This window comes from Melopsittacus undulatus, chromosome 2, assembly GCF_012275295.1.
Source record: "Melopsittacus undulatus isolate bMelUnd1 chromosome 2, bMelUnd1.mat.Z, whole genome shotgun sequence".
In the NCBI taxonomy this organism is placed as follows: Eukaryota; Metazoa; Chordata; class Aves; order Psittaciformes; family Psittaculidae; genus Melopsittacus; species Melopsittacus undulatus.
Window position 1 is genome coordinate 113,088,699 of NC_047528.1, and position 22,513 is coordinate 113,111,211.

The 22,513-nt window shown below is 52.9% G+C and overlaps 1 protein-coding gene across 3 annotated transcripts; it reads right to left on the reverse strand.

The window, feature by feature from the left end:
• Positions 1-7,356: 7,356 nt before the first annotated feature.
• On the reverse strand, positions 7,357-17,829 carry IFFO1 (intermediate filament family orphan 1). Of its 3 annotated transcripts, none has more exons than XM_034060149.1 (9): positions 17,039-17,829; positions 12,104-12,164; positions 11,925-12,020; positions 11,534-11,674; positions 10,444-10,604; positions 9,851-9,971; positions 9,068-9,160; positions 8,751-8,881; positions 7,357-8,127 (listed from the first exon to the last, which is right to left on the reverse strand). In XM_034060149.1, the coding sequence occupies exons 1-9, from the start codon at positions 17,734-17,736 to the stop codon at positions 8,025-8,027; spliced, it is 1,605 nt and encodes a 534-aa protein (XP_033916040.1). In that variant the 5' UTR covers positions 17,737-17,829; the 3' UTR covers positions 7,357-8,024. The 3 variants fall into 3 exon arrangements, with proteins under 3 accessions (XP_033916040.1, XP_033916039.1, XP_033916038.1); XM_034060148.1 differs by having other exon boundaries at positions 9,863-9,971; positions 10,444-10,628; XM_034060147.1 differs by having other exon boundaries at positions 10,444-10,628; positions 17,039-17,823.
• Between the last annotated feature and the right edge of the window lie 4,684 nt (positions 17,830-22,513).

Genomic DNA, 22,513 nt, shown 5'->3' on the forward strand with positions numbered 1-22,513 from the left:
CCTAGAAGGAACAGTAGTACTGGGTTATTCTGTGTAAGATTTGAAAAGGCAGCTGTCAAAAAGCTGTAGTCGAATATAGAAGAAAAACTCATAAATACTAGCAAATTACACTTTAAGAGCCAAAAAAAGGCAGACGTTTTAGGAAACTGGGACAAATAGAAAAGGTAGTATGAAAACCTTTTTTGAAGGTGTCTTGGAATGCATGGAGGAGACAAGAAAGCTGCCAAAAAGCTGTATGGGAGTGATTAGGGAAGATAAGGCCATGGCAGAAGGGTAAAACTGATCTTTTGCCATTACAGGAGCTTTTGGGTTATTCCCAGCAAGAGATTTTCCTCAGCAGCAATAAGATGAAGCCACTGCTGCGAACTGAAGCATCGGGACTTGAGAACATGAAGGGCAGCAAACCCTCAGTACCAGGTGCCAGATCCAGATGTGGTTCCAGCATGAAAGGGATGAATAGGTAAGTATATAAGTAATTCACCTCTTGCATCACCCCCACCACCAATGATGAAAAGCAATTGGATTTAGGAAAAAAAGACTGGCAAAAAGGACCTGAACTGGCCCAGAAGAGGGAGAACCACCCTCTCCAGGCTGAAAACAAGTGGCAAGGCTGATGGTGACTGAGAAGGTGCAAGCGGACAGTGTCTGAAGACATCTGCCCCAGGGTTATTTCCATTCAACACCTTCAGAACAATTTAGAGCATGGGCTGCCAAGGCTGTTTGTTTGTGCAAAATGATGCAAGGACATTCAACATTGAAACAGCCTGTGGAAAGGTGCAGCAGGATCTTGTGACTGGGTTATTAAAACGGTGGGTGAAATTCAAGGTTGCTAAATGAAAAGTAATACATGTAATTGGGGAGACAAGTGACATTGGAAAGGTGCTCAGCTCTCCCCCAAACAAGTGAGCAACCTTTTTCTGGTCCTGCTCTAAGTCTTTAGACAGTAATCTCCAGGTTTTTAGTTACCAAGTTGCTGGTTTAGGTGCTGGATCCCAAGCAGATACTGAGATCTCAGTGAATGCACATGGCCTCCAGCTTCCCCATCTCCTCACACTCCTATAATATGCCTTTCTCAGCCTGACTAAACTGCCATCTAGCCCATCATCATGAAGTAACTTTATGCACTGGGCAAAAATGCTTACTTGCCTTTTATGTTTTTAAGGAGCAAAATAACTAAAACTTTTCCTCTCAAAGCATTTTTCTCCAGCCTGGAATCATGGTGAGGGGTTTTTGCTTCACCTACTCTGATTTGTGATGAAAACACGGCAAAGCACACCAATGCTTGAAGATGTCATCAGCTTCAGGATCTGGCTGAGAACTCACATGAGGGTACTTGTGAGCCCTGCTCCCTGTCTTTCCAGCCCTCCTGTTGTACAGGGCATGGTTAGTCACTAGTATTTTTTGCTCTTAAAGGTATCTATGCTCAGCTTAAACATTGTGTGTGCATATATATATATATATATATATATATATATGTTCTGACTTTACATAAAAACATATTTTAGTGCTTCTTGGCATTTTGGACTGAGATATTTACTCCTTTTGAGCCTGTATCATTTCCACACATCAAAAACAATATCAGTTTTGTCTGTCAATTCCTTCTCCCTCCACAAATCTGTGCAGATTTTTCCCATTCCTTCATGATTTCCACCCTCCTTCTTCCTCCCCCAGTTTTCTCATTGGTTTTCATACGTGGCCTGTCAGACCGATCACTGATGTCACTTGCTCACCCATCCGCTCAGTCTTTTTATAACTGCCTTCCCCAATGCATTTAAAAACCAACACCAGCAAACCATGGATTGCAGCAGCCAAAGCTTTCTCACCACCACTGAGGTTAGTGCTTTCATAACACTGTTTACAGGAGCACAACAACAGCTCTCTGCTTTTTCCCCAGCATCACTTACCCCAAGCAGCCTCAGGCTTTGTGAGGAGCCTATAGCACCCCTGTACCTCTGCATTAGCATGCTCCAGGTCACCTGTGCCTGGAACTGTGGAAGGGTTTATTCCGAGAAGTTCCTGTCAAGGGTCCACCTTAATTGCTAATGGCCTGCAAAGTGCTTCATCATTCCCCTCTGACCACATCCTTTCCAAATACAGAACAGACATAGCTGGTGACTACTTCCCTTTTTTGTGCCTCATTTTGATGGGTTTTTTCCACTTTCACCTAAGTCAATAGGTTTATATTACTGCTGGGATTGATTTTTCTTTAAATATAACTAGAACAACTTGTTAGTGTCCTTAGACATGCAGCTATTGTTGTTTTTCCTTGAGGTGATACGAGTAGCTGAAGACCTTGGTTTAGACAGCTGAATTATTTTGTCCCTCTATTCCTTTTTTCCCCATCCACACTTGGTGCAGTTTTCCCAAGGTTTATTATTACTAAGTAGGGTCAGCCTTTATTATTTTTATTAGTTATTCTTGTTTCTAAGTACTATTGTCACATGGCCACGTATTCCAGAAGTAGTTTACTGACTGCTGTCTTCTCATGCGGACTAAATCACAGCTTTTTGGATAACTGAAAAAATTCTCCACTTTCCAAAGGTCTCCATTTTTTAATACTTCCTTTAACTTCGCTGTAAGAAATGGCTACATTAACACCATGCAATACTCTGTTATGGCATTTTGTCCTGGGCAATATCTTGAGTTGTTTCTCAGTTGATCCCTTGTCTTTTAGGCAAGCATCTATCCTAACCCAGTCTTCACCTGTCATAAGGACACTTAACATCATTGCCTTACTTGGACATGCCATCATTTCTAAGTTGATAAGCAACTCCACAGCACAGCATATTCTCCAGTATCCCCAGCCAAAGATTTCCATGACAACATCATTTGCCTTTTCACACAAAGCAGAGAGGCACTTGGAAAATAAATCACCACCTTTTGTTTAGGAATTCAAATGTCTATGAAAGACCCTTCAATGCCTTGACACAAGTGTATGTCAGAGCATATCTGGGGAGCTCTGGTATTTAGCACAGGCTGCAATCCCAATTCACAATTGTTATTGCCCATTCCACCTTTACCCAACAAGTCAGACTGGTGAGCTGGCAGCTCTGTGCTGTGGCTGTGAACATTAAAAATACCAATTACCCACATTTGCTCCTACCCTGAGAACTTCCATTTCCACTTTCTCCAGATGCAGTCTGCTGTTGAAGGTGAAAATGCTGCCTCTTCCCGTCTACTGTGATACTGGTCCAGCATGATGGTGATGCCTTCTGGTGGCTGCTTGAACTCCTTTTCCACAGGGTTACCTTAGAACCTTCCCAGCTCTTACAGCTGTTTTCCAAGCTGGAAATCTGTAACCCCCACTGCCAGAGGATCTACAGCATCCTCTCCTTGTTCCCATCTTAAGAGAATATGTCCCAAGCATTCAGAAAATTCACACCTAAAACACCTCTCACAATCTCATAGGAGGATTTTTCGTGGTGACTGGGCTTCCTTAAACCTGTCTGTAGCATGCCCAGTTCTCCACTCACTACTGGTCCCAGTGCTATTTACCATGCACAGGGGCTTGCTGGATGTTTTCTGAGGCCTGTCCATGCATTATCCAGGTGCACACCCAAGGACACAACACTCCACTGTGTTCCATGTTAATTCTGACCTCTCAAAAGGAGAGCTTCTTGCCTGTAACCAGAGTATTTGACAACTTTCATCGTGTGCAAGCTCTGGGACACTCTGTGCCACAGGTACCTGAGACAGCACAAACCAGAAAGAATATGGCCTTGAGAACAAATGAAGCTTTGTAGCAGAGGTACAAGGCTTAGGAAAGCCAATCTCACAGCTCAAAACTAGAAATAAGAACAACTTTCTATGCAGCTCTGATCTATCCTACCTCTTGGTTAAGAAACAGGATAAATAGAATAATAAACAGTTTACCAAGGAAGCGAAAGTTGCTGACAGCCTCTGCTGGAGCATCACATTTAGGTCCACCTAAGGAATCCTGGAAAAGGGAAAAGCTAACTCACACAAAACTGAGTCATGTGGGACAGCACCTTCAGTGGAAAGGTGCTGGGTGCAAAATACAGGACCTTAACTGAGTGGATGGACAAGTCAGACTCTTACAGTTCTGAGATATGATCTAAAATTGATGGGATCCAAGACTGAGTGAAGGCAGGGAGCACACTTGCTCAATACAGGGAATAAGATCTGGGCTACTTAGTAGTTAGTCTGACTGAACCCTCTCTACAGCCACTAAGAACATTCCACATCCACATGGTAAGGTGTAAGCAGGGTGATGCTTCCCATCCCCTCTGTGGAAGATCTGATAGTCTTCATCTACAAACCTAGTGGGGCTGGTTTCAAAGCTATCTCACCATAGATGGCCTCTGAGAATGAGAGTTCACCTTTCAGATGAGTCCTAGGGAACTTCAGTAGTGAAGGGGCAGGGAAGGCCACTCTGCATCCATGAGATCAGAACTGCATTCAGCATGGAGCCAGGGCTCGCTTATGCAAAATGTCTGGCACAGTCTGACACCTGCTGCCAAGAGGCTGATCTTAACACAGGGGCATGGAGCACAGTGGCCATGGCAGCAAACTGCATCTTTCACCCTCAGCTCACTCCCTCAGTGCCTTGTGGATGTAGGATGCTCACAAGTGGGTCTGTCCCAGCCCAGGGACAGCTCTTGCCACAAGGGATGGGCTTTTGTGCCACTCCCACTGCTGATATGGAAGTTGTGGTTGTCCTCACCCAGACACAATGGTCCAGATGCTGTGGAAGGAAGAAGTCAGAACAATCACTAGCATGGCTCCAGTCCACGAACATGGACTTCTGTAGGGTGGGGAAGCTGAATCACCCTGCCCAAATATTCAGTGGGAAGACATCACTGCCAGTCCAGAGAGATGTAATTCTGAAAGGATGGCCTTGGACAAATGATCACGGAGGTCAACGGCAGCAGCCACAGTCCAAACACGGATGCTGACAGAGGGATGGCCTGGATGCATCCTGCCACTGAACTCAATTCAGTAAGACATCAATGCGTGGACTGTACTTGGGCAGTAAACATTAATGTACGTACACCAAGAGAAACAGGACTTAGTCCCCTGCGTGCCAGCGTCTGTGCTGGTGCACTAAGGACCATAGCTGCTACATGCTCACAGGTGAGCACAGTCAGCTGGAAAGAGCTGACCCACTCCTCCAAAGTTCATTTCATCAATATATCATCTTGATCAAGAATAGAAAAAGGCCCACTTCATCCATGGCCAAGCTGCCCCTGCAACCAAGTCTTTTAGAAAGCCTAGGCCAAACATTTTTGAATGGGCTGAAGCCTAAGGGGAAATGAGATACAATTCCTGCCTGTGAGATGAATACAGACCAGGAGGTGTTCAGAAAGATCAAGCAGCCATGACCTGGGTCTCTGCTAGACAATTTCTTCTGATATCACTTTCTGAGCAGAGGTTGACAAGAAGCATCCTGGAAAAGGGATGAGGTTAGGGATGTGAGAAGTAACACAGTGCTGAGCAGTTCTTAGGCTACATGGTCCCCAGCAGGGCTCCTGGTGGAGAAAAGCAGGCTAGATACTCCCCCAGGAATGAAGAGGAGCCCACAGAGAACAGATTGAAGGCTTGCATCTCCTCATACCCTGTATCAAAGATACAGGGTCACCATTGATGGACAGATAGATGGAGGAGAGATGATCTGGCTAATACTGGAGGCCTTGGGCTGTGCTTCTCATGCTGAGAAACTGCTGAGGCAAAGGATCAGCACTGCATGCCCTGCCAGTGCGATGTCAGTGGCTGTCACACTGGTGGGGGAACTGAGTCTATTGCTGATAATACAGAGAAAACATGGGTGGAGTAGGTCTCGGCTTCACTGCAAATGAAGCTCTGATGAGCGGTGTGGGACTGGGGTCCACATGTGTCTTGGTACCCAGGCATCTGGTAGCACCAGTCAGTCCTTCTGTGCTTCACACTTGAAGTCTCTCAGGGAACATGCTCTACAGTCCTGTGGGTTTCTTAAGCAGTACTGAGAGGCCAAGGTACATGTCATGGGTTATGCACAGGGGAAGGCAGGCTTAGCCAGCCACTCACAGAGAGCTCCACAGCAAAGAACAGACAATGCTGCAAAGACACATACTGGAAAGTGGATCTGCATGAACCAGAAGATCCTTCAGGCAGGACAGAACACGATGATCTCTATCTACTGTGCAGGAGGCACTATCACTCGAAAGAAAAGGCCAGATTACAGTATTTCCTCTGGCTTTAGCTCCTTTAGGAAGAAAAAGGGAAGAAGAAGCAGAAACAGTTGGTAAAGGGGCAGGGAGGGGGGGTGATGAGACAAAGACCCTGTCTCAGGGTGGGCAGAGGCCCTCACCTCTCACCGTCTCTCACAGCTGGGGCAGGGAGTGCACTCCTGCTGCTATCCTGCTGCTCCCATGGCTCCCCTGAGAGGTGAAGATGGCACCTGTGAGCTCAGCCACAGCAGGCCCTTCACTCAGGAGCTGCTCCCTGCCCTGGGGGTTTCCTCATGTCTCCTGCCTCACCGCGTGGGGCTGCAACCAGCCAGCTTAGCCCATGCTGAAATGCCAGCACACGCCTGCCTTAACATGTCTTACAGGCACAGGCAAACAACCTCACCCTGCCCAAACACCAACCCTCTGCACTGCAGTGTGAGGATGTGCCTGTGTTTACAGCTCAAGCACACGTCAGTGTTAGCTATCCAAGCCAAACCTACAGAGATAAAACTGTTGCATCCCTCAGCCCTCATTTTACCTTTCTTATCTAATCTTAGAGATGATCCAAAACCTCCACTGTCATCTGCTTTCTCTTCCCTTCAGGACCTCGAGAGAAGCTTTTTTCCCTGGAGTGTCGCCTGCCTCAGCTGTATAGCCCAGGTCAGCAAACAGCCCTGCAGAACACTGCCTCTCGGCAGGCTGCTCACCAGCTCCTGCCACCCTGCCAGACCCCAGCCTCCCATCACCAGAGGAGAATGGGCAAGGCCCAGCCAGGCAAATGCCAGAAGAGAAGGTGGGACAGGGGAACCCCCACTGTGGTTACACAGAAGTTGGATGTGGGGTTGAGGGCAAGCAAGAAGATGCTCTGGGATTGATACCTTGGTGTGGCAGAGACCAAGTGCTGGAAGAGGAAGGTCTACAAGCTGTGAGCCACATTTGGCTTCATTTTCAATCCCTCAGCCTCAGCATCAATGATGATACAGGTTAAGAATAAGGCACCCAATGCAGCACCAGTGCTACACATGGCCCATCAAGAGCCAGTGGCTCCCAGAACAGGGATCTTGCCCCATCTAGCACACCCGAAGAACAGGAACGTCCATGGGAGGCTCCCACTGACATGGGCTTGGGGGTCCGGTGGGGGACAACCCCAACCTCAAGCCACACAGAACAAGGAGAGCCCACACCCAGCCAAGCTGTAGAAAAGGAAACTGTCCCATTTAATGACCCCATGTCCCTGTAACACAGACGTGAGCAGCCGCCAACGTGCGGCAAAGCAAAGTGCACTGTGAGTGGGACTCAGCCCCTGCCCCGGAGGAGCCACGGGGGGATTGGGGTACTCGGCTCGGCACGGGGACCAGCCAGGCACCCAGCCAGCAGCAAGGACAGAGAGCGTCCCAGGCTCGGTCCAGTTGGCACCAGTGTCAGGTCCAGTTTGCAGGAAGATACGGCTCTTGTTCGGCTCCATGTGGTGCAGGAAGGGCAGGGGGCAGGACAAAGCGTACCAGGACGGAGGAGGTGGGTCTGGAGGAACCTAGGAACAGGTTCTGGCGAATGCCACCGTGGCAGGTTTGGAGCCTCCCTGCCCAAACCGTGGTTTAACCAAAGCAGGGAAAGGGAATAGAGAAGGGGCTGGAGGCTGAGCAGCCCCAACAAGGGCCCTCAGGTCTATCTAGCTATTCCCATTTGCGAGATATCTGGTGGCAGAGGGGTGCGGGATCTGCCAAGCTCTCCAGAACAGGAGTGGGCCTGGGTGACAGATGTTTACCAGCAGCTCCATGGCCCTGACAGTCTCTCTCAGGCATGGCTCAGGCACCCCTGTACCAGGAAGGGTGTCCAACAGAGCAGGGCCTCCCCTCATTATCTGATGGAAGCGTCACTGGGAGGGTCACGGTCAGACTCCTCACTCTCTTCGTTCGGGGCTGACTCGCTGTTGGAGGCTGGGGTGAAGGCAGGAGACTTTCTGTGGAGCAGAGTAAAGGGCAACAGTCACAGCACAGACCAGAGGGAGGGAAAGGACCCAGTTTGCTGTGAGCAAGGGGCACCAGAGCAAGGACGAGAGAAGCTTTAGCGTCTCTTTCACTCCTCTGGGGCATGTGTGGGTCTGTGGGAATCCTTAGACATTGGTGAGGGTGTCCCAGAGGACACCAGCAGTAAGGTCCAGAGCATGAAGCAGAGCTGGTGCTGGAGGGGTCTGCCCAGAGGAGGACCCTGCCAAGGCATGTGAGAACAGGCACCCACCACAGAGGGCCCCTGCCTGGAGCCACCCTGGCCCCACATGCCTGTGGGCACTTGTATTCTGTTCCTGCACAACAGCAGCTCCTCTCACCAGCTGGGGTGATAGAGAAGAGATGGCTTCATCTGTCAAAACTGACTCCTGTGCACAGCACACCTTCTGTAGAGGTGGCACCACGACCTGTGTGGAAGCTGGTCACCAGGAACCCAACAGCCCCTCAGAACTGCGCTCTCTCTGTGCCACACCAGGGCAGGGCACAAGTATTCCCCCATGGAGCTCCCAGTCACCACCACCTCAGCTCCAGTCCTTGCCCAGAGCACTGGTATCCCAGCCCTCCCAGTGAAGCTCACCGGTCCCCAGACTGGGTGATGAGCCGCCGGCAAGTCTCCATCTGCACGTCCAAGCCTCGCTTCATGCTGCACATCTCCATGTACTCATGCAGGTGGCGGTTCATGTCATTCTTGGCTGTGGCCAGCTCCAGCTGCACAAGTGTAATGGTGCAGTGATAAGCTCAAGGCACAGTGCGGTTCAGGGCAGGGGGCATGGCCAGACCCAAAGCTGCTGCCCCCCACCACCAACCACCAGCTCCAGCATGGTGTCTCCAGCATGGAGATCCACTCCATTCCACCCCCTTCTGTGCCATGCCATCCCCACTTACTCCTCCTACCTCTATTTGGTCAATGGTTTCCTGGTACTCCTTCTCACGGCTCTTGAACAGTGACTCTGTGTCCTTGATCACCTTCTCCAGGCTATCATCTTGCTGTTGGAGGGACGAGATGGCATATTTAGAAGCAGGGAGGCATCCAACACAAGGAACCAAGGCAAGAGAGAGAGATCAGAGAAAGAACTGGCAGCACAGGGAAAACATTAGCAGTGTAGTACAGATGAGGCCAAGCCAGTTCTGCCAACATGGGGTAGGGAGACCCAGGACTTGCCACACTGGTCAGTGAGCACATCAGACCAGAACAAGCCCAGCCATTGCCCAGAAGCTTTGGAGAGCACAGACCATTCCCAAGTGCAACACATCCCATAGAGAGTGCTGAGGGCCGAAGATATGAAATGGTGATGAATTTGGCCAGACATCGAGGCCTCTGCTTGGGCAGAGCTGCTGCACAGCGGGCAGTGGGCTGGAGAGCCCACCAGAGAGCAGCCCAGCCAGAGGAGGTTTTCTCTACTGGGAGGACTGTGGCTCTCCCCACATGTGGGCCATGCCCTCAGCACATCTTTCATGCTACACATCCCCAGCCTGTCTAACAAGGAGACCTTCACAAGGATGCAGTAACGTATTCATGTAGAGAAGATGGGATGTAGAGAGGAAGCATCTGTACAGGCCTGCAAGGGATGGAGGCTCTGAAGTCTGGTCTTTGAGGGAGCATCTTCCCAGGCTCAGGCAGGAACGAGTATCCCAACCCAAGGCTGATTCACTGAGGGGACCTGACACCACTGTTACCTCCCCCTGCACCTCTGCAGCAGCAATGGCGTATCCAGAGAAGTCCTCCCAGAGGAGCAGTGTTTCTTCTGTCTCCTCCCATGTGAGGCTGTCACAGTCATCCTCAAAGTCATATTCCCTCCTGGGGACAAGGGAACAGCGTATCAGCACGCAGCAGGAAAACCCTAGCAGGCAGAAGGCTGCATCAGTGCTGAAAGCCTTGTCCCCACTAACAGGCAGGGCTGCAGCCCTTGGAGGTCCCACCAGGGTGAGCTTGAGTGTGCCCAAACCCAACAGTGGAATGGGAAAAGGCTGGTCAGGAACCCTGGAAAATTCAGGCATGAACTCCCAGAAGGTGGGAAGGGGGCAAGAGGAAAGGAGCTGGACCAGTTTCAACCCACAGCATGGGTGGGCTCAGGTCTCCTAGGTGATTAGTCCCACTGTGCTGCAGAGCATAGGGTATATGCACCCTGCAGCAGCATTCCCCATCTCACCCTCCCCTGCGAGGGGAGCTGCAGCTCTCCCTGCCCTCCCCATCCCAAGCAGCAGCAGGGAGCCTGGTACTGGAGCCTGGCTCTGCGCCGGTGGCAGAGGTGCGGAAGAGCCGCACTCACAGCTGGTTCAGCATCCTCTGCATTTCCTCATTGATACTCATGGCCGTGGTCTCGTCCTCCTCTTCCTCTTCAGGTTTTCGGGAGGCATCGCTCTCCGACAGTGAGGTGTCTTCATCGCTGACCTGCTTGCGCTCCCGCTTCCGCCCCACCGAGGCTGGGACCTTAACGGGAGACAAGTGCAGAGACTACAGAAACGAGGCCGGGTCCGAGGTCGGGAGCAGGCAGTCAGGAGGAGATGGAGGGGAAAGGAATGGCGGAGGGACAGAAAGGCAGGGAAAGAGAGAAAGAAAGAGAGAAAGGAAGAAAGGAAGAAAAGCAAGAGAGAAAGAGAGAGATGGGCTCATTATGATCAGGTTAAAGATGGTGCAATGGATAAAACATGGTTTTAGCATTTCCTAAAATTAAAACTAAGCAACTAAAGATGGGATCTATGAATCTGATGAGAAAATAACAATGCGGCTTTACTGCAGAAAAACTCAAATCACCCACCAGCCCCATACAGAAACGGAAACACAGTGACAGAAACAGGAAAAAAGACAAGAGTCTGAAGAAGGTGACATATGTCAGTATTTACAGTCCAACCTTATTTACACAAAGTTTAAAATTTGTACACTTTCCCAACTGAATGGAACTAACCAATTGCTTCTGTAAGGACAAAGAGAGCGAGACAGAAAGGCAGCGACATCCAGAAAGAGAAAAGAGACAGTGACAGAGAAGAGAGACAGAGAGAAGATGACGGAGAGGGGAAGGGGAAGGAGAGAGATGGAGTTAGAGACAGACACTCAAGCTACTCATCTCCCTCCTGCAGCTGCTCCCCTACCACTGCGGGATCCCCGGGCCCAGAGCAACAGGTCAGCAAGAGGTTGAGGGGACTCTCGGTGCCCAAAGCAACATCTGGAGCTTTCCACCTCCTCTCTGTGCCCTTTCACCTGGTCCTCCCAAGACAGCCAGAGAGCAAGGGACTGCAAGGAGCAAGGGTGACCAAGTGTCTCCCCTAGCAGGGGGCTGGTGTTGTCTCTTCTAACTCCTCCAGGAACTCTCCTCCCCAGAGCCAGTGGCTGAGCCTGGGGCAGCAGCAGATGCTTCTCACCTGAAACATCTTGATCATGTCCTCACAGTTTCTCTGCTGTGCCACATCACACAGCTTGGCAGTGATGTCAATGCGCCGGCAGATGTCCATGTCCACCTTCATGGCCTTCTCCTGGATCTTGGTGTCCAGCTCTGTGATGTTCTAAACCCACAGCATCGCAGGAGGGAGACAAAGGAGGAGCATTAGGCAAGGCAAACAGCAATCCCCACATTATCCCCTGTGCTGCAGCACTCCATCTGTAACCCCCCCCCCCTTTGCCTGCTGCACCCTGGACCAACCCTGCCAGAATACCCCTGTGCTGGACATGGCCCAGCAAGGAACTGCTTTTCTGTGCAGCCCCTCTGCTTGGGTAGGACACTGCTGCTGCGTCGGAGAGGGGTTAGGGACTCACATTGCTCATCAGTCCCTTGAAGACAACAAGTTCTGCCTTGAGCTGCTCCACCTTCATGGCCAGCTCCTCCTGGCAGGCTTCAGCTTCCTGGGCTTCCTGTGCCAGGCAAAGGGAAATGTGCAGATCAGCATCAGCACAGGGCAGCTGGGGTGCAGGGGAAGGAGGACAGTGATGCTCACCTCCTGCAGCTCAGTCACCCGGTCCTGAAGCTGGACACGCACTGTGTACTCCTCTTCCCATCTAGGGAGACAAACACACTGGTCAGATCCCACCAGCCTTGCCAAAGACAGAGGAGGGAGTGGCAGCTGCTCACCCCAAAGCTATCCAAGAGGGGGTGATGACGGGAAGGAGAACGTGCCCAGGAATGCATCACTGCCTGTTCGCAGAGGACGGCAGCTGCCAAGCCCATCAACCCCCCTCCCAGCCACAAACCCGGCCCCCCCAGCTCTCCACTGTCCCTGCTGGGGGCTGGCCAACGGCTGCCTGCTCTGCAATGGGGGGAGCTGGGGACACCAACCACAGGCTGCATGCAGCAGCTGCTCTGCATGCCCTGCCACCCTGGGGCTGGCCCATGGCCCAGCGCAGCCCACTAGCTTATCTCCACCCTAAGCCCCTCAGCCTTGGGTCATATTAGGTTCAGCTCCGACAGTCAATAACAGGATTGCAGATATAGCAGAGTTGCCCCCATCTCCATCATATCTGGGACCACATTTTCATGGCTGCAGCGTTGCAGTTTGGGCTGTTCAGAAGTACAAACCCCAGGCTAATACCAAGCCATGTTGCAGCATGATGTGCACCAAAATGAAGAGCTGCTCTTCTGCCTGTACCAATGCAGAGGGCTGCCCTGCACCAGGCCACACTACCCAGAACAGGGCACAAGTCCCCTTGACTGTACTGCCACATAACAGGTTGGATTAAAGAACACTGTTCCATCCTGCAAGGGAGCAGGATGAACTGTCCCAGTTTGTGCCAGGTTGGCCAACGGGCACTGTATTAGGCTCTGCAAAAGACTGAGCTTCAAGGTGCCCGGCCCTGCTATATACATCACCTAGCAATTATTATATTTCAACTGTGTGAGATCATCATTTTGGCCTATGCTGCGGTGTTGGCCCAGTCCATCATCTGCTGGGAGGCCACCAGGCTGCACTGCTCTTTGCTAAATGACTATCTCAAAGAGCAGACAGTTTGGCGTGCACACTGCGATGTGGCACAGGGCAGGGCTGCTGCATTCTCACTGAGCACCCAGCTCTTATGGGAGAGCCGGGTTTCTCCAACAAAGTGGAATTCCTCTGGGAAAGCAATCAGAGCTGGACCCTGCCTTGTGCTGTGATCCCTGGGTTCTATTTCATGCTTGCAAGCACCAACACGGGCACCACGACCCTGCACAAGGATGTGAAAAATCTCTCCTCTAGCTGACTCACACCAAGTCCAAAAAAGAAATCCTAAGGTTTAGGAGACCAGACAGTGCATGAAAAGCCTTCCCACTTGTTATGTCTTGGGGTACCCCACAGCTGATGATGTGGGAGAGTCCCAGCTGATGAATTTCTAAGCTGTTAAGGCTGGCAACCCTGCTCCTAACTCAAACAAAGTGTGCAGTCCTCTTGTTGGTGTTGGCTCCACACTGCAGCTACAGAAGGGGAGTCAAAGGGGGTTCCCATCCCTTTGGGGGAAAGGGAGATGAAGAGAGAAGGAGAAAGATAAAACCTAGAACTGCCCTTATATGGGAACTGCAAACAAGGCCTCTCTCCCCAGGGAGAAAAAACATCTTCCATCGTAAGAAATAATTTTTACCATCTTTCCCAGCGTGGCACTTCCTTTCTTTTCTGGTCCCCGCCTCCCTCCGGGTCTCTGTATAGCCAGCACTGATGGGGGAAGTAAAGCACAGCCGCTAATCCTTGGAAGAATCCATTTCACACAAGGACAGATCAGATAAACGCCGATTTAAAGGGGGGAAGCAGCAGCGATTCACCCTGCCAGTGCTGAATCTGCACGTCCACCCGTTCCAAACCTCTCTCCTGCTCGCCTCCTGCCTGGCTCCTTCTTCCCTGCTCCCTCCTGCAATGCACCACTCCTAATAATAACCTGCCTGCAGCACTGCACCCACTGTGCTGCCCAGTGCTGCCAGGTCGCTGCTGGCTGGAAACAAGGAGCGACCCACACAACCCCACGGCCACCAGCCCACATCGAGGGGTGACAAGCATCCTTCCTGCACTGCTGCAAGACAGCAACAACCTGCCCGAAGGCTGAAACACTGGGATAAGGCAGAGTGAGAGCAGGAGGGTCCCAGCAGCAGACATACCCAGCCATCTTCTTGCCAGCTACAGGGCAGGCCTCCCAAAGCAGAGGATGTGACAAGATGCAGTGCTGTCCATACAGCTGCTACCCATTCCCCTATGTGTGTCCTCTCAAGAAGTTCACTTAGTAAAAGAGACACCCCCCCCATCTTTAAACCCCCCCGTTTGCCACAAAAGGCACTGGGGTGCCTCACTGCCGGTGCCACAGGGCACGCTGGAAGCTTGAATGTTTGAAGCTTGAATTTGGGGCTTGAAGCTGAACGTGAAGCTTGAAGTTTCCCCCTCTGGCCATGTTTGAGCTTCATCTTACTAGTGAATGCCCTGCAGCTTGGTGCACCTCCTTGGAGGGTAAATACATCAACAAGACCTTCTTGCAGCCTCTCAATATATAAAGAAGGCTTATCAGAAAGATGGAGAGAGACTTTTTACCAGGGCCTGTAGTGACAGGAGAAACGGCAATGGTTTTAAACTGAAATGGTAGATTCAGATGCGACAAAAATAAGGATTTTTGTATGATGAGGGTGGTGAGACACTGGAGTAGGTTGCCCAGAGAAGTTGTGAATGCCCCATCATAGGAAGTGTTCAAGGTCAGGGCTTTGAGAAACCTGATCTAGTGAAACCCCATGGCAGGGGGCTGGATGAGATGATCTTCAAAGGTCCCTTCCAACCCAAATCATCCTGTGCCTTGCACGCTGTGCCATAACACTACTCGCCCCACACCTCCAGCATGTCCTTGTAGCACTCAAGATAGAAACTACTTGAGAATACAGGTGTAGCAGACAGCACAAACCTGATGGCACTTTCAGATCCCCAGTGCTTGGCAGGTCTATATGACACTCACAGGCACCTTTTGCCCCTCTGCAAACCACCCAGCCTCAGTTCGCTCCTGCTAAGTACAGCTCCTGCAAGCCTCTCTCCTGCTGCTGCATCATTTTGTCCCACCCTGTTGCCCCTGCACCTCTCCTAGATCCCAGACTTGAATTCCAGGCACTGCTCCGAGTGCTGTGGGGTGCACTGTGGCAACACTGCCCTGAAGCACAAGCTCAAACACCCAAGCCATAGGTCAGTGAAATGGGAAATCCTGTATTAGCACGGCCTCTTCCCTCTGCTCCCAGGCAGGTGGAAAAGGCATAACACCAGTCACTCCGTCCCAGGTCAGAGCCAGTCATAGTGGGGAAGTCCCTGCTCCCCCATGTCAGCCCTCAGCATGGGGAAGCATGTGGAAATGGGATCCTCCTGTTCCATTCCCCTCTTTGGGACCTGGCTGCACCCATCAGAAAGTTCCCTGTGCTGGAAAGGGTCTGGGGGTGGGGTCTGCTTTCCCCCAGCTCCTGGTAACACAGTCCAAAAATAGATCCTACCAACAACATTGGCCGGCAGCAGCTTGTAGTGCACCACTGCCTGCCCCCAGCATCCCTGCTCCCTCCATAGCCTTCCCAAAGCCCACTTGCCAGAGCAGGACTACTCCAAAAGCTCCCCTCTCTCCTAGAGCAGCACCAACAAACCCAACTTGATCTCCTCCAGCTTTAAGTCTTGAGCCCTCCTGGCCAAAAAACGCTGGTTCCAGCTCTCTGCTATTCAATCTGAAAACACAAGGCAAGAAGAGCTGCCCACCCCTGGCGAGGGAGCCTGACCCCTGGCTTAACAGTAAAGGCTTTAGGTACACGCAGCAATTGGTGGGAATGAAGAGATGACAACTCTTCATTTCCACATGCCTTGCTCAGTGCCTTTGGAGAGTCTGACTGTGCAAGTCTGCTCAGCCAAAGCCTTATAAAGCCACAGACATAGGATGTCATCATGGATCCCTGGCCTTGATCTTGGCACCAAAGCCCATGGCTGTGAAGCACAGGTCAGCAGCACAGCTCCTGCAGGTAGAGCACACCACTCCTTTGGGTACATAACCGGTTACTTTCAACCTGCTTCTAAAACATCCTAAGGTGACTTCTGAAAAAGCAGTCACTTGGGTAGTGGCCAGCAATGGTCTCACTGCCCCACACCCTGACCCAGCCACGCCAGCCCCTGCCTGATCTCATCCTACATGTGCATCTGGAAGCAGTTTGGGAAACTGGGTTGAAACAAAAGTGATGGGAAAGTGACGGCTGCCTGGCATGGGAAAGAAGAACCAGCCAAGAGATCAGCTTTGCATTCTGCTTCGCCCCTCTCCGAGGCACATGTCAAGCCACAGCTATTCTGGGTCAGGAGGAAAGCCCCTGAGGAGTGGGGTGCTCCCACACCGCTCACTGTTGTTGAAGCACTGCCTGGGAGAGTATTGAAGGTAGGAAGGGCCTGGGGCAGCCACCCTGCTGAGGGGCTTCTTGGCACCTTCCTCTGTATCCAAAGGCTTCTCCCAGCAGCCTTTTCCAACCCAAACCCCCCCACTGCTGCATATTCACCTTCCTCACCTACTTTCTAGCTGCTCCTCCTTCACTAGTGTTTCCAGATCCCTTTTGCTCTAAAATACCAGCTCCTGGAGTCATGTTATTTCTTCCCTGCTTGGAAAGGCATTTCTAGCCCCTCATGCCGGGTTGGTAAGATGGAAAAAGGCTCGGCGACCATCCCGACAGGGTTCAAACACCAGGAGGAAAGCGATGAGACCCGGGCACAGACAGGTTTTCAGGGCTGTGTGTTTTTGCCATAGGACCCCACCTCCCGCTGCCTGGAGCCTGCTCTCCCAGGAAGCCGGGCCAGGGCTGACTCTCCCCCTCGTCTGCTTCTCCCGCACCGGCGCCCGCTGGGTAGAGCCCCGCAGCCTCCCCGGCGATGGTTTCGGTGCCCCGGGGGCTGCAGCTCGGGCCCCTCGCTCCCGCTGCCCCTTCTCACCTGCGCTTGTACTCGTCGCGCTCCCTCTTCACCTTGGCCAGCACGTTGTAGAGCGCCCGGATCTCAGGGGTGATGGTGTCGATCTGCACACCCACCCCGTCCGGGTGGACCCAGGAGACCCCCGGCCCTTGCACCAGGGTGGTCTCCGAGCCCGGGCCTAGCCGCCGGGCTTGCGAGAAGGACCAGATGGTGCCGGGCATGAAGCGGGAAGCGGTCGGGAAGGGAGATGGTTGGGCGGGCGCCCCGGGCCGGCAGCCGGGGGAACCCAGCGCCCGGGCCGGCCCCAGCCCGAGCCCCAGCCCCAGCCCCAGGGAGCGGATGGGACCGATGAAGCCGGTCTGCACCGCCTGGTCGCGGCGCGGGGGTCCGCGGCCCCGGCTCCCGCCGCCCTCCTCCAGCGCCTGCTGCAGCTGCTTCTCCAGCTGCCGGTTGCGCCGCTCCAGCTCATGGACCTTGGCCAGGAAGCATCGGAACCGCAGGTTCAGCGTCTTCAGGACGCTGATGTTGGAGCCCAAGTCGTTGCGGAGGGCCATGGCGGCGGGCGGCGGGGGAAAGGGAGCGGCGGGCGGCGGGGCTGCCAGCTCCCCCCCGAGGGGCTCGGCGGGGCGGCCGGCGGGCGACGGCGGCAGCTCCGGGGCCGGCAGTCCCTGCTGCTCCTGCGGCAGGAGGAAGAGGTTGGGGCCCAAGAGCGGGTTCATGGCGGCGGCAGGACAGGGCGCTGGGCGCAGGGGGGGGAGCAGGAGCCGCCGGCACCAATCAGGGCCCCGCCGGGGGGGGGATGCTCCGGGGGCTGCGCCCGGCGGCCCGGGCGGCGGGGGTGCGGCTTCCGCTGCGGCGGGGATGCGGCGGGGCCGGAGAGACGCTCCCCCCCCCGGCCCCGAGCCTGGCCCCGGGCGGAGCGAGCAGAGGAGGGGACAAGGCGGAAACCTCCCTCTCCTCGCCCGCCTCCCGCCCCTCCTCGCCGGGGTTAGGGGGGAAGGAGCGTCCGCTCCGGCGGGTTCGGGGCTGCCCAGGCAAAGGGATGTGGCAGGGGCGGGCAGCGCGGTCAGGTGCAGAGGGGCTCCGGTCTGCGCTGCCCGGGAGCAGCGAGGGGAGTCGGGGGAGGATTGTCCTTCTCCAGCACCACAAGCTGAAGTCCCCCCGGGCGCCCTTTCCCATCATCAACCAGCCCGGCACCAACCCAGTGTGCCTGTGCTGTTGCTTTCTTGGTTAATTTATTAATTGTTAGTAATATTCGCATAGTTTTCGTGCTTTCCCCAGTGCTGCGCACCTTAAAAGGGCATTACTTTCCTTCTGCACCCCCGAAACCCCCCTCGTTGTCCTCACTCGAGCCTCCCTCCAAAGGCAGCCGTGCCCCTGCTCCATCAGCAGTCGCCTACGGAGAGCTGACACCGGACAATGGCGAGCCGGAGGGCAGAGGAGGATGTGTGGAGGCTGCCAGCCTCTCAAATATCATGCTTGGCTTGCGGCTGCCTTTCTCCTTTGTTGTTCACAAAGCAGCCTCGGGTCTCGTTTCCTGCCCCCTGTTTTAGGTCTTTTCCTACAGTCTTTCCCCCCTAGCCCAGATCTCAACCCCAGGTCAATGCTGCAAGAAGCACTGGCATGGTCCCTCACCCCACTGGACTGAGACTGCACACATCAACACTTATGGCTATGGACACCTGTGTTACCTTGCTGCCTGCGTGCTCATGACCCATTCCCCCAGGACTTCCCCTGCGCAGCTGAGCATAGCATTTGCACAAAGCAGCCTCTAAAGATCCCAGCTGAGCCACCAGCAAAGGATAAGTGAGCATTGGGTTTGAATTAAAGAAGATGCCCAGCACTGCCCTACATTGAACTCTGTGGCAGGATGTGGGCAGGCTCCAGTGGGCTGCTGCAGCCCTTCCCTTGGATCTGGGATATGGCTCAGTCCACACTTCCAGAAACATCCTGGACTCACTGGCAGTAACCAGCTTTGGTAGTCTTGACTGGTAGTCTGCCTATTGTGTTTTCTCTGCTGCCTCTCCCCCAGGCCTACAGAGCTCCTCCAGGACTCCATTACTCAGTTGCCTTCCTTGCCTGGGAGCAGACCAAATGACATTTGTTCCCCTCTCCTGCCTTGCTGTGTCCAGCATCAGTTTTGTCCTGTGACCTGCCTGTCTCCCCTGTCCTGCCTGCAACTCTGGGCTCTACATTTGCATTTTTAACATCATCCCTCCCACCAGTAACTTGGCTGCATCCTCCCTGGCACACCCATGACTCCCACGGGTGTCATCCTCCCATCACACCCATGGGATTTTAGTCCCACCTATATGGGCTTAGGGTGGGAAATGAAGCGAGCTTTCCTTCTCCTTTTGTCACCTCCTTTTTAACACTTCTAAAGCAACTGGCCAGAGAGGCTGAGCTGCTGCAAGCAATGCTTTTGTCAAGGGAGAGGAGTGCAGGAAGGCTTTCCTAGTGGATAGGAGCAGATCTCTGTCTTCCAAAAGCCCTCACTGCAAGAGCAGCTGGAGCCATACACCCAGCAGCAATACTGCCAGATAAACAGCCAGGTCAAAGGGAAGGACAGAAAGACAAAAGGGATCCTGCTCAAGAGACTTGTTTTGAAGCAGCAGCTCCAGCTCCAAGACCTCCCAGCATGCGCCCTGGAAACCATCACTGACTCCCTCCTGTCACGTCACTTTGCTCTCCCCACATGCGCCGCAGCCTCCAACCCATGCTCTCTGCCAGCATCCTCCCTCACATACCCCTGGTTTTACACCCGTACCTGCCAAGAGCAATGCCACAAATGTCGAGCAAGCGCTTTCCTCAGCCCTGCTTGTCCTGCTTCTGTCCTGCTGCAGAAACCTGGCAAACAGAGCTGATTAATGAAGTGCCAGCGGATTTGGGCATCACCATCCATCAGGAAAAGCTTTTTCACTAGGAGGCCAGTGCAGTGCTGGAGCAGGTGGTGGGATCTCCACCCTTGATGGTTCTCAGGGCTCAGCTGTGCGAACGCACAGTTATGTGACTTAGTGCCCAGACAGTCCTATTTACCAAAGGGGGCTGGGCTACAGAGCTCCAGTGCCTCTTCTTACCAACACTCCTCTTGTTTCCTGCAGAGGCCAGGGCAGTGTGAAGCCTCATTTGTTTTTACTAACTTCCCTTGCTCAGGATACTTACAGAATCATGGAATGGTTTGGGTTGGAAGGGACCTTAAACCTCATCCAGTTTCACCCCCCTGCCACAGGCAGGGACACCTTCCACTAGAGCAGGGTGCTCCAAGCCCTGTGTCCAACCTGGCCTTGAACACTGCCAGGGATGGGGCAGCCACAGCTTCTCTGGGTAACACACAAGAACTTTTGGGCACTGTGCTGCCCAGCAAAGCCAGCAGCCCACAGCTGTCTAGATTCTGGTGTGAGTGGGGAGGAATGGGCACAGAGGAGCAGCTGCCAGCAGGATCTGGGATCACCACACTGGCCTGCACACTGAAGTGTGCCTAACAGCAAAGGCAGGGATAGACTTCCTTTTAAGAAACCCCAAACACCAGTCCAGGAGGGAGTTTTGTAGGCAGGTCTTGCATGTGAAGGTGGTTCTAGGTACTACAGCCAAGAGCCAGGGTCCTAACTGACCTTACTATTCTCAGCAACTCCCCTTTGACTGTATCAGGCAGGTGGGACTTGCAGACATCCTTTTGGGGGCTCTCCACATCCTCCCTCGCAGGATGGACAGCTTCGGGGAGCAAAACCTACCGATGCAAGCTTGGGTATGTGTGGATTCAGCCCCTACAGAAGTGTATACATCTATGGGGTTATGTGTATGGTCTACATTTTATACCCAGGTCCCTGAAGTGCAGGATTTCAGTTCCTTCCTCCGGATACAGCCCAACATGGGACAACACCACTGCAGGCTGCCTACCCAGCACAGGGCAGACGTTACAGCACATGGCATCACTGGAATTGGTGACCGAGCCGCATTGCTGCTGGAGTCTCTTCTCTTTCCTTCCACATTACTGTCCACAGAAGTGTTCCATCCTCCACCTCCTGGTTTGCAGATGTGAGCTGGCAGCAGGCAGGATCTGGCTGTCTCACTGTGCCCTGATAAGGCTTCTCTGATAGACTCATCCCCTTCCATGTAGAGAGAAGGATTTGAAGAATCCCCACTGAATCCATGATCTTACATGTGTGATATTTCTCCCTCTGCGCTGGCAGTCATGGACACAGAACCTCACCTCTCCCAGGCGCCAGGTTTGTTTTGAACACTTCTGGCCTTGTTTAGCCTAAATAACTTTACAGCATGTGGCAGCTCTATTCTAGAACTGCCTACCTACCCTTTTTGGTTTTCCCCTCCAAGTCGTTAAATGCCACCCTTGTGACATCTGTGCACAGCACAGAGGAACAGATACAACACATTGACTGACTTCTCTCAGCCAGCTTCTAATTTATAACAGCATTTTTCCTCCTCAGCTCTGCTTTCAACCTTTGCTTTGCCTCAGTTCTTGCTTTGCTCTGCCTCAGCTCTCGCAAACCATGTTGTCAGATATTCAACTACATTGAAGGAAAGTACTACAAGGTTACCCAGTAGTCACATTTTCCCAAAATCCCATCTTTCAGGTAACAAAAGATCCCAGAGTAAGAAGGCAGCTGCAAACACAAGTCTGGTGTGAGCAGCAGCCCCATACCAGATCCCAGAGGGAAGCCTGGTTAAAAGCAGCATCTATTCGCACCTCTCAGAGGGGCCTGACATAGTTTGGAGATCCACTAGAAACCAGATGGTTTCACTGGGATCCCAACTAAGAACTTTCTGTTGCTGCCACTGAGGTTATCAAGATAAACTGGTTATCTGCTGCTGAGGTTATCAAGATAAACTGATTATCAAGCCAAGACTACACAGGAGCCTCAATAGGCGGCAGCAGCAAAGCATTAGCACCGCTCTGAAAGGACAGGCTCGCAGCTTGCCAGAGGTAAAAGTCCTTCTAGGTACAAGTCACCTATAGCTGGAATATTGCCATATGGCTCCAGTTCTGAGCTATATGCTAACATCCTGTATTTCACTCCTGGGGAATTCTGCTAGAACTGGAAAACATAAGACTGAAGGAGCAGAGGCAGGGCCCAGCCTGTTTGGAGCCTGCTGTTGTCACAGGCAACACAAGCTTTGTGCAGCCAGGGCCCAGCTGAAGGATGCAAGGTACTAGGCAGAGCCCAGGACTTGCCTTGGGAACACTAAAGGGCAGGCACAGCAGTGGGACCACCTCCTGGGGGCACGAGAGCTGCTAAGCTGGGTCAGAACAATGGTCCATCTAAGCCCAGGAATCAGTGTCCAGCACAGGGGGAGGATGGAGGGGATTGCAGACAGGGCAAGGAAGCAGCAATCCCTCCCAGCCTCTGGCAGTTCATGGCTCGAGGATCTTCTGAGCCAGCTGTTTACCAGCCTCTGGTTTATACAGCCCTGTTTTTAACCTGCGTAAGCTTCTAGCACCCACCATACCCTGCAGGAAGGAGTTGCATGGCTACCTGC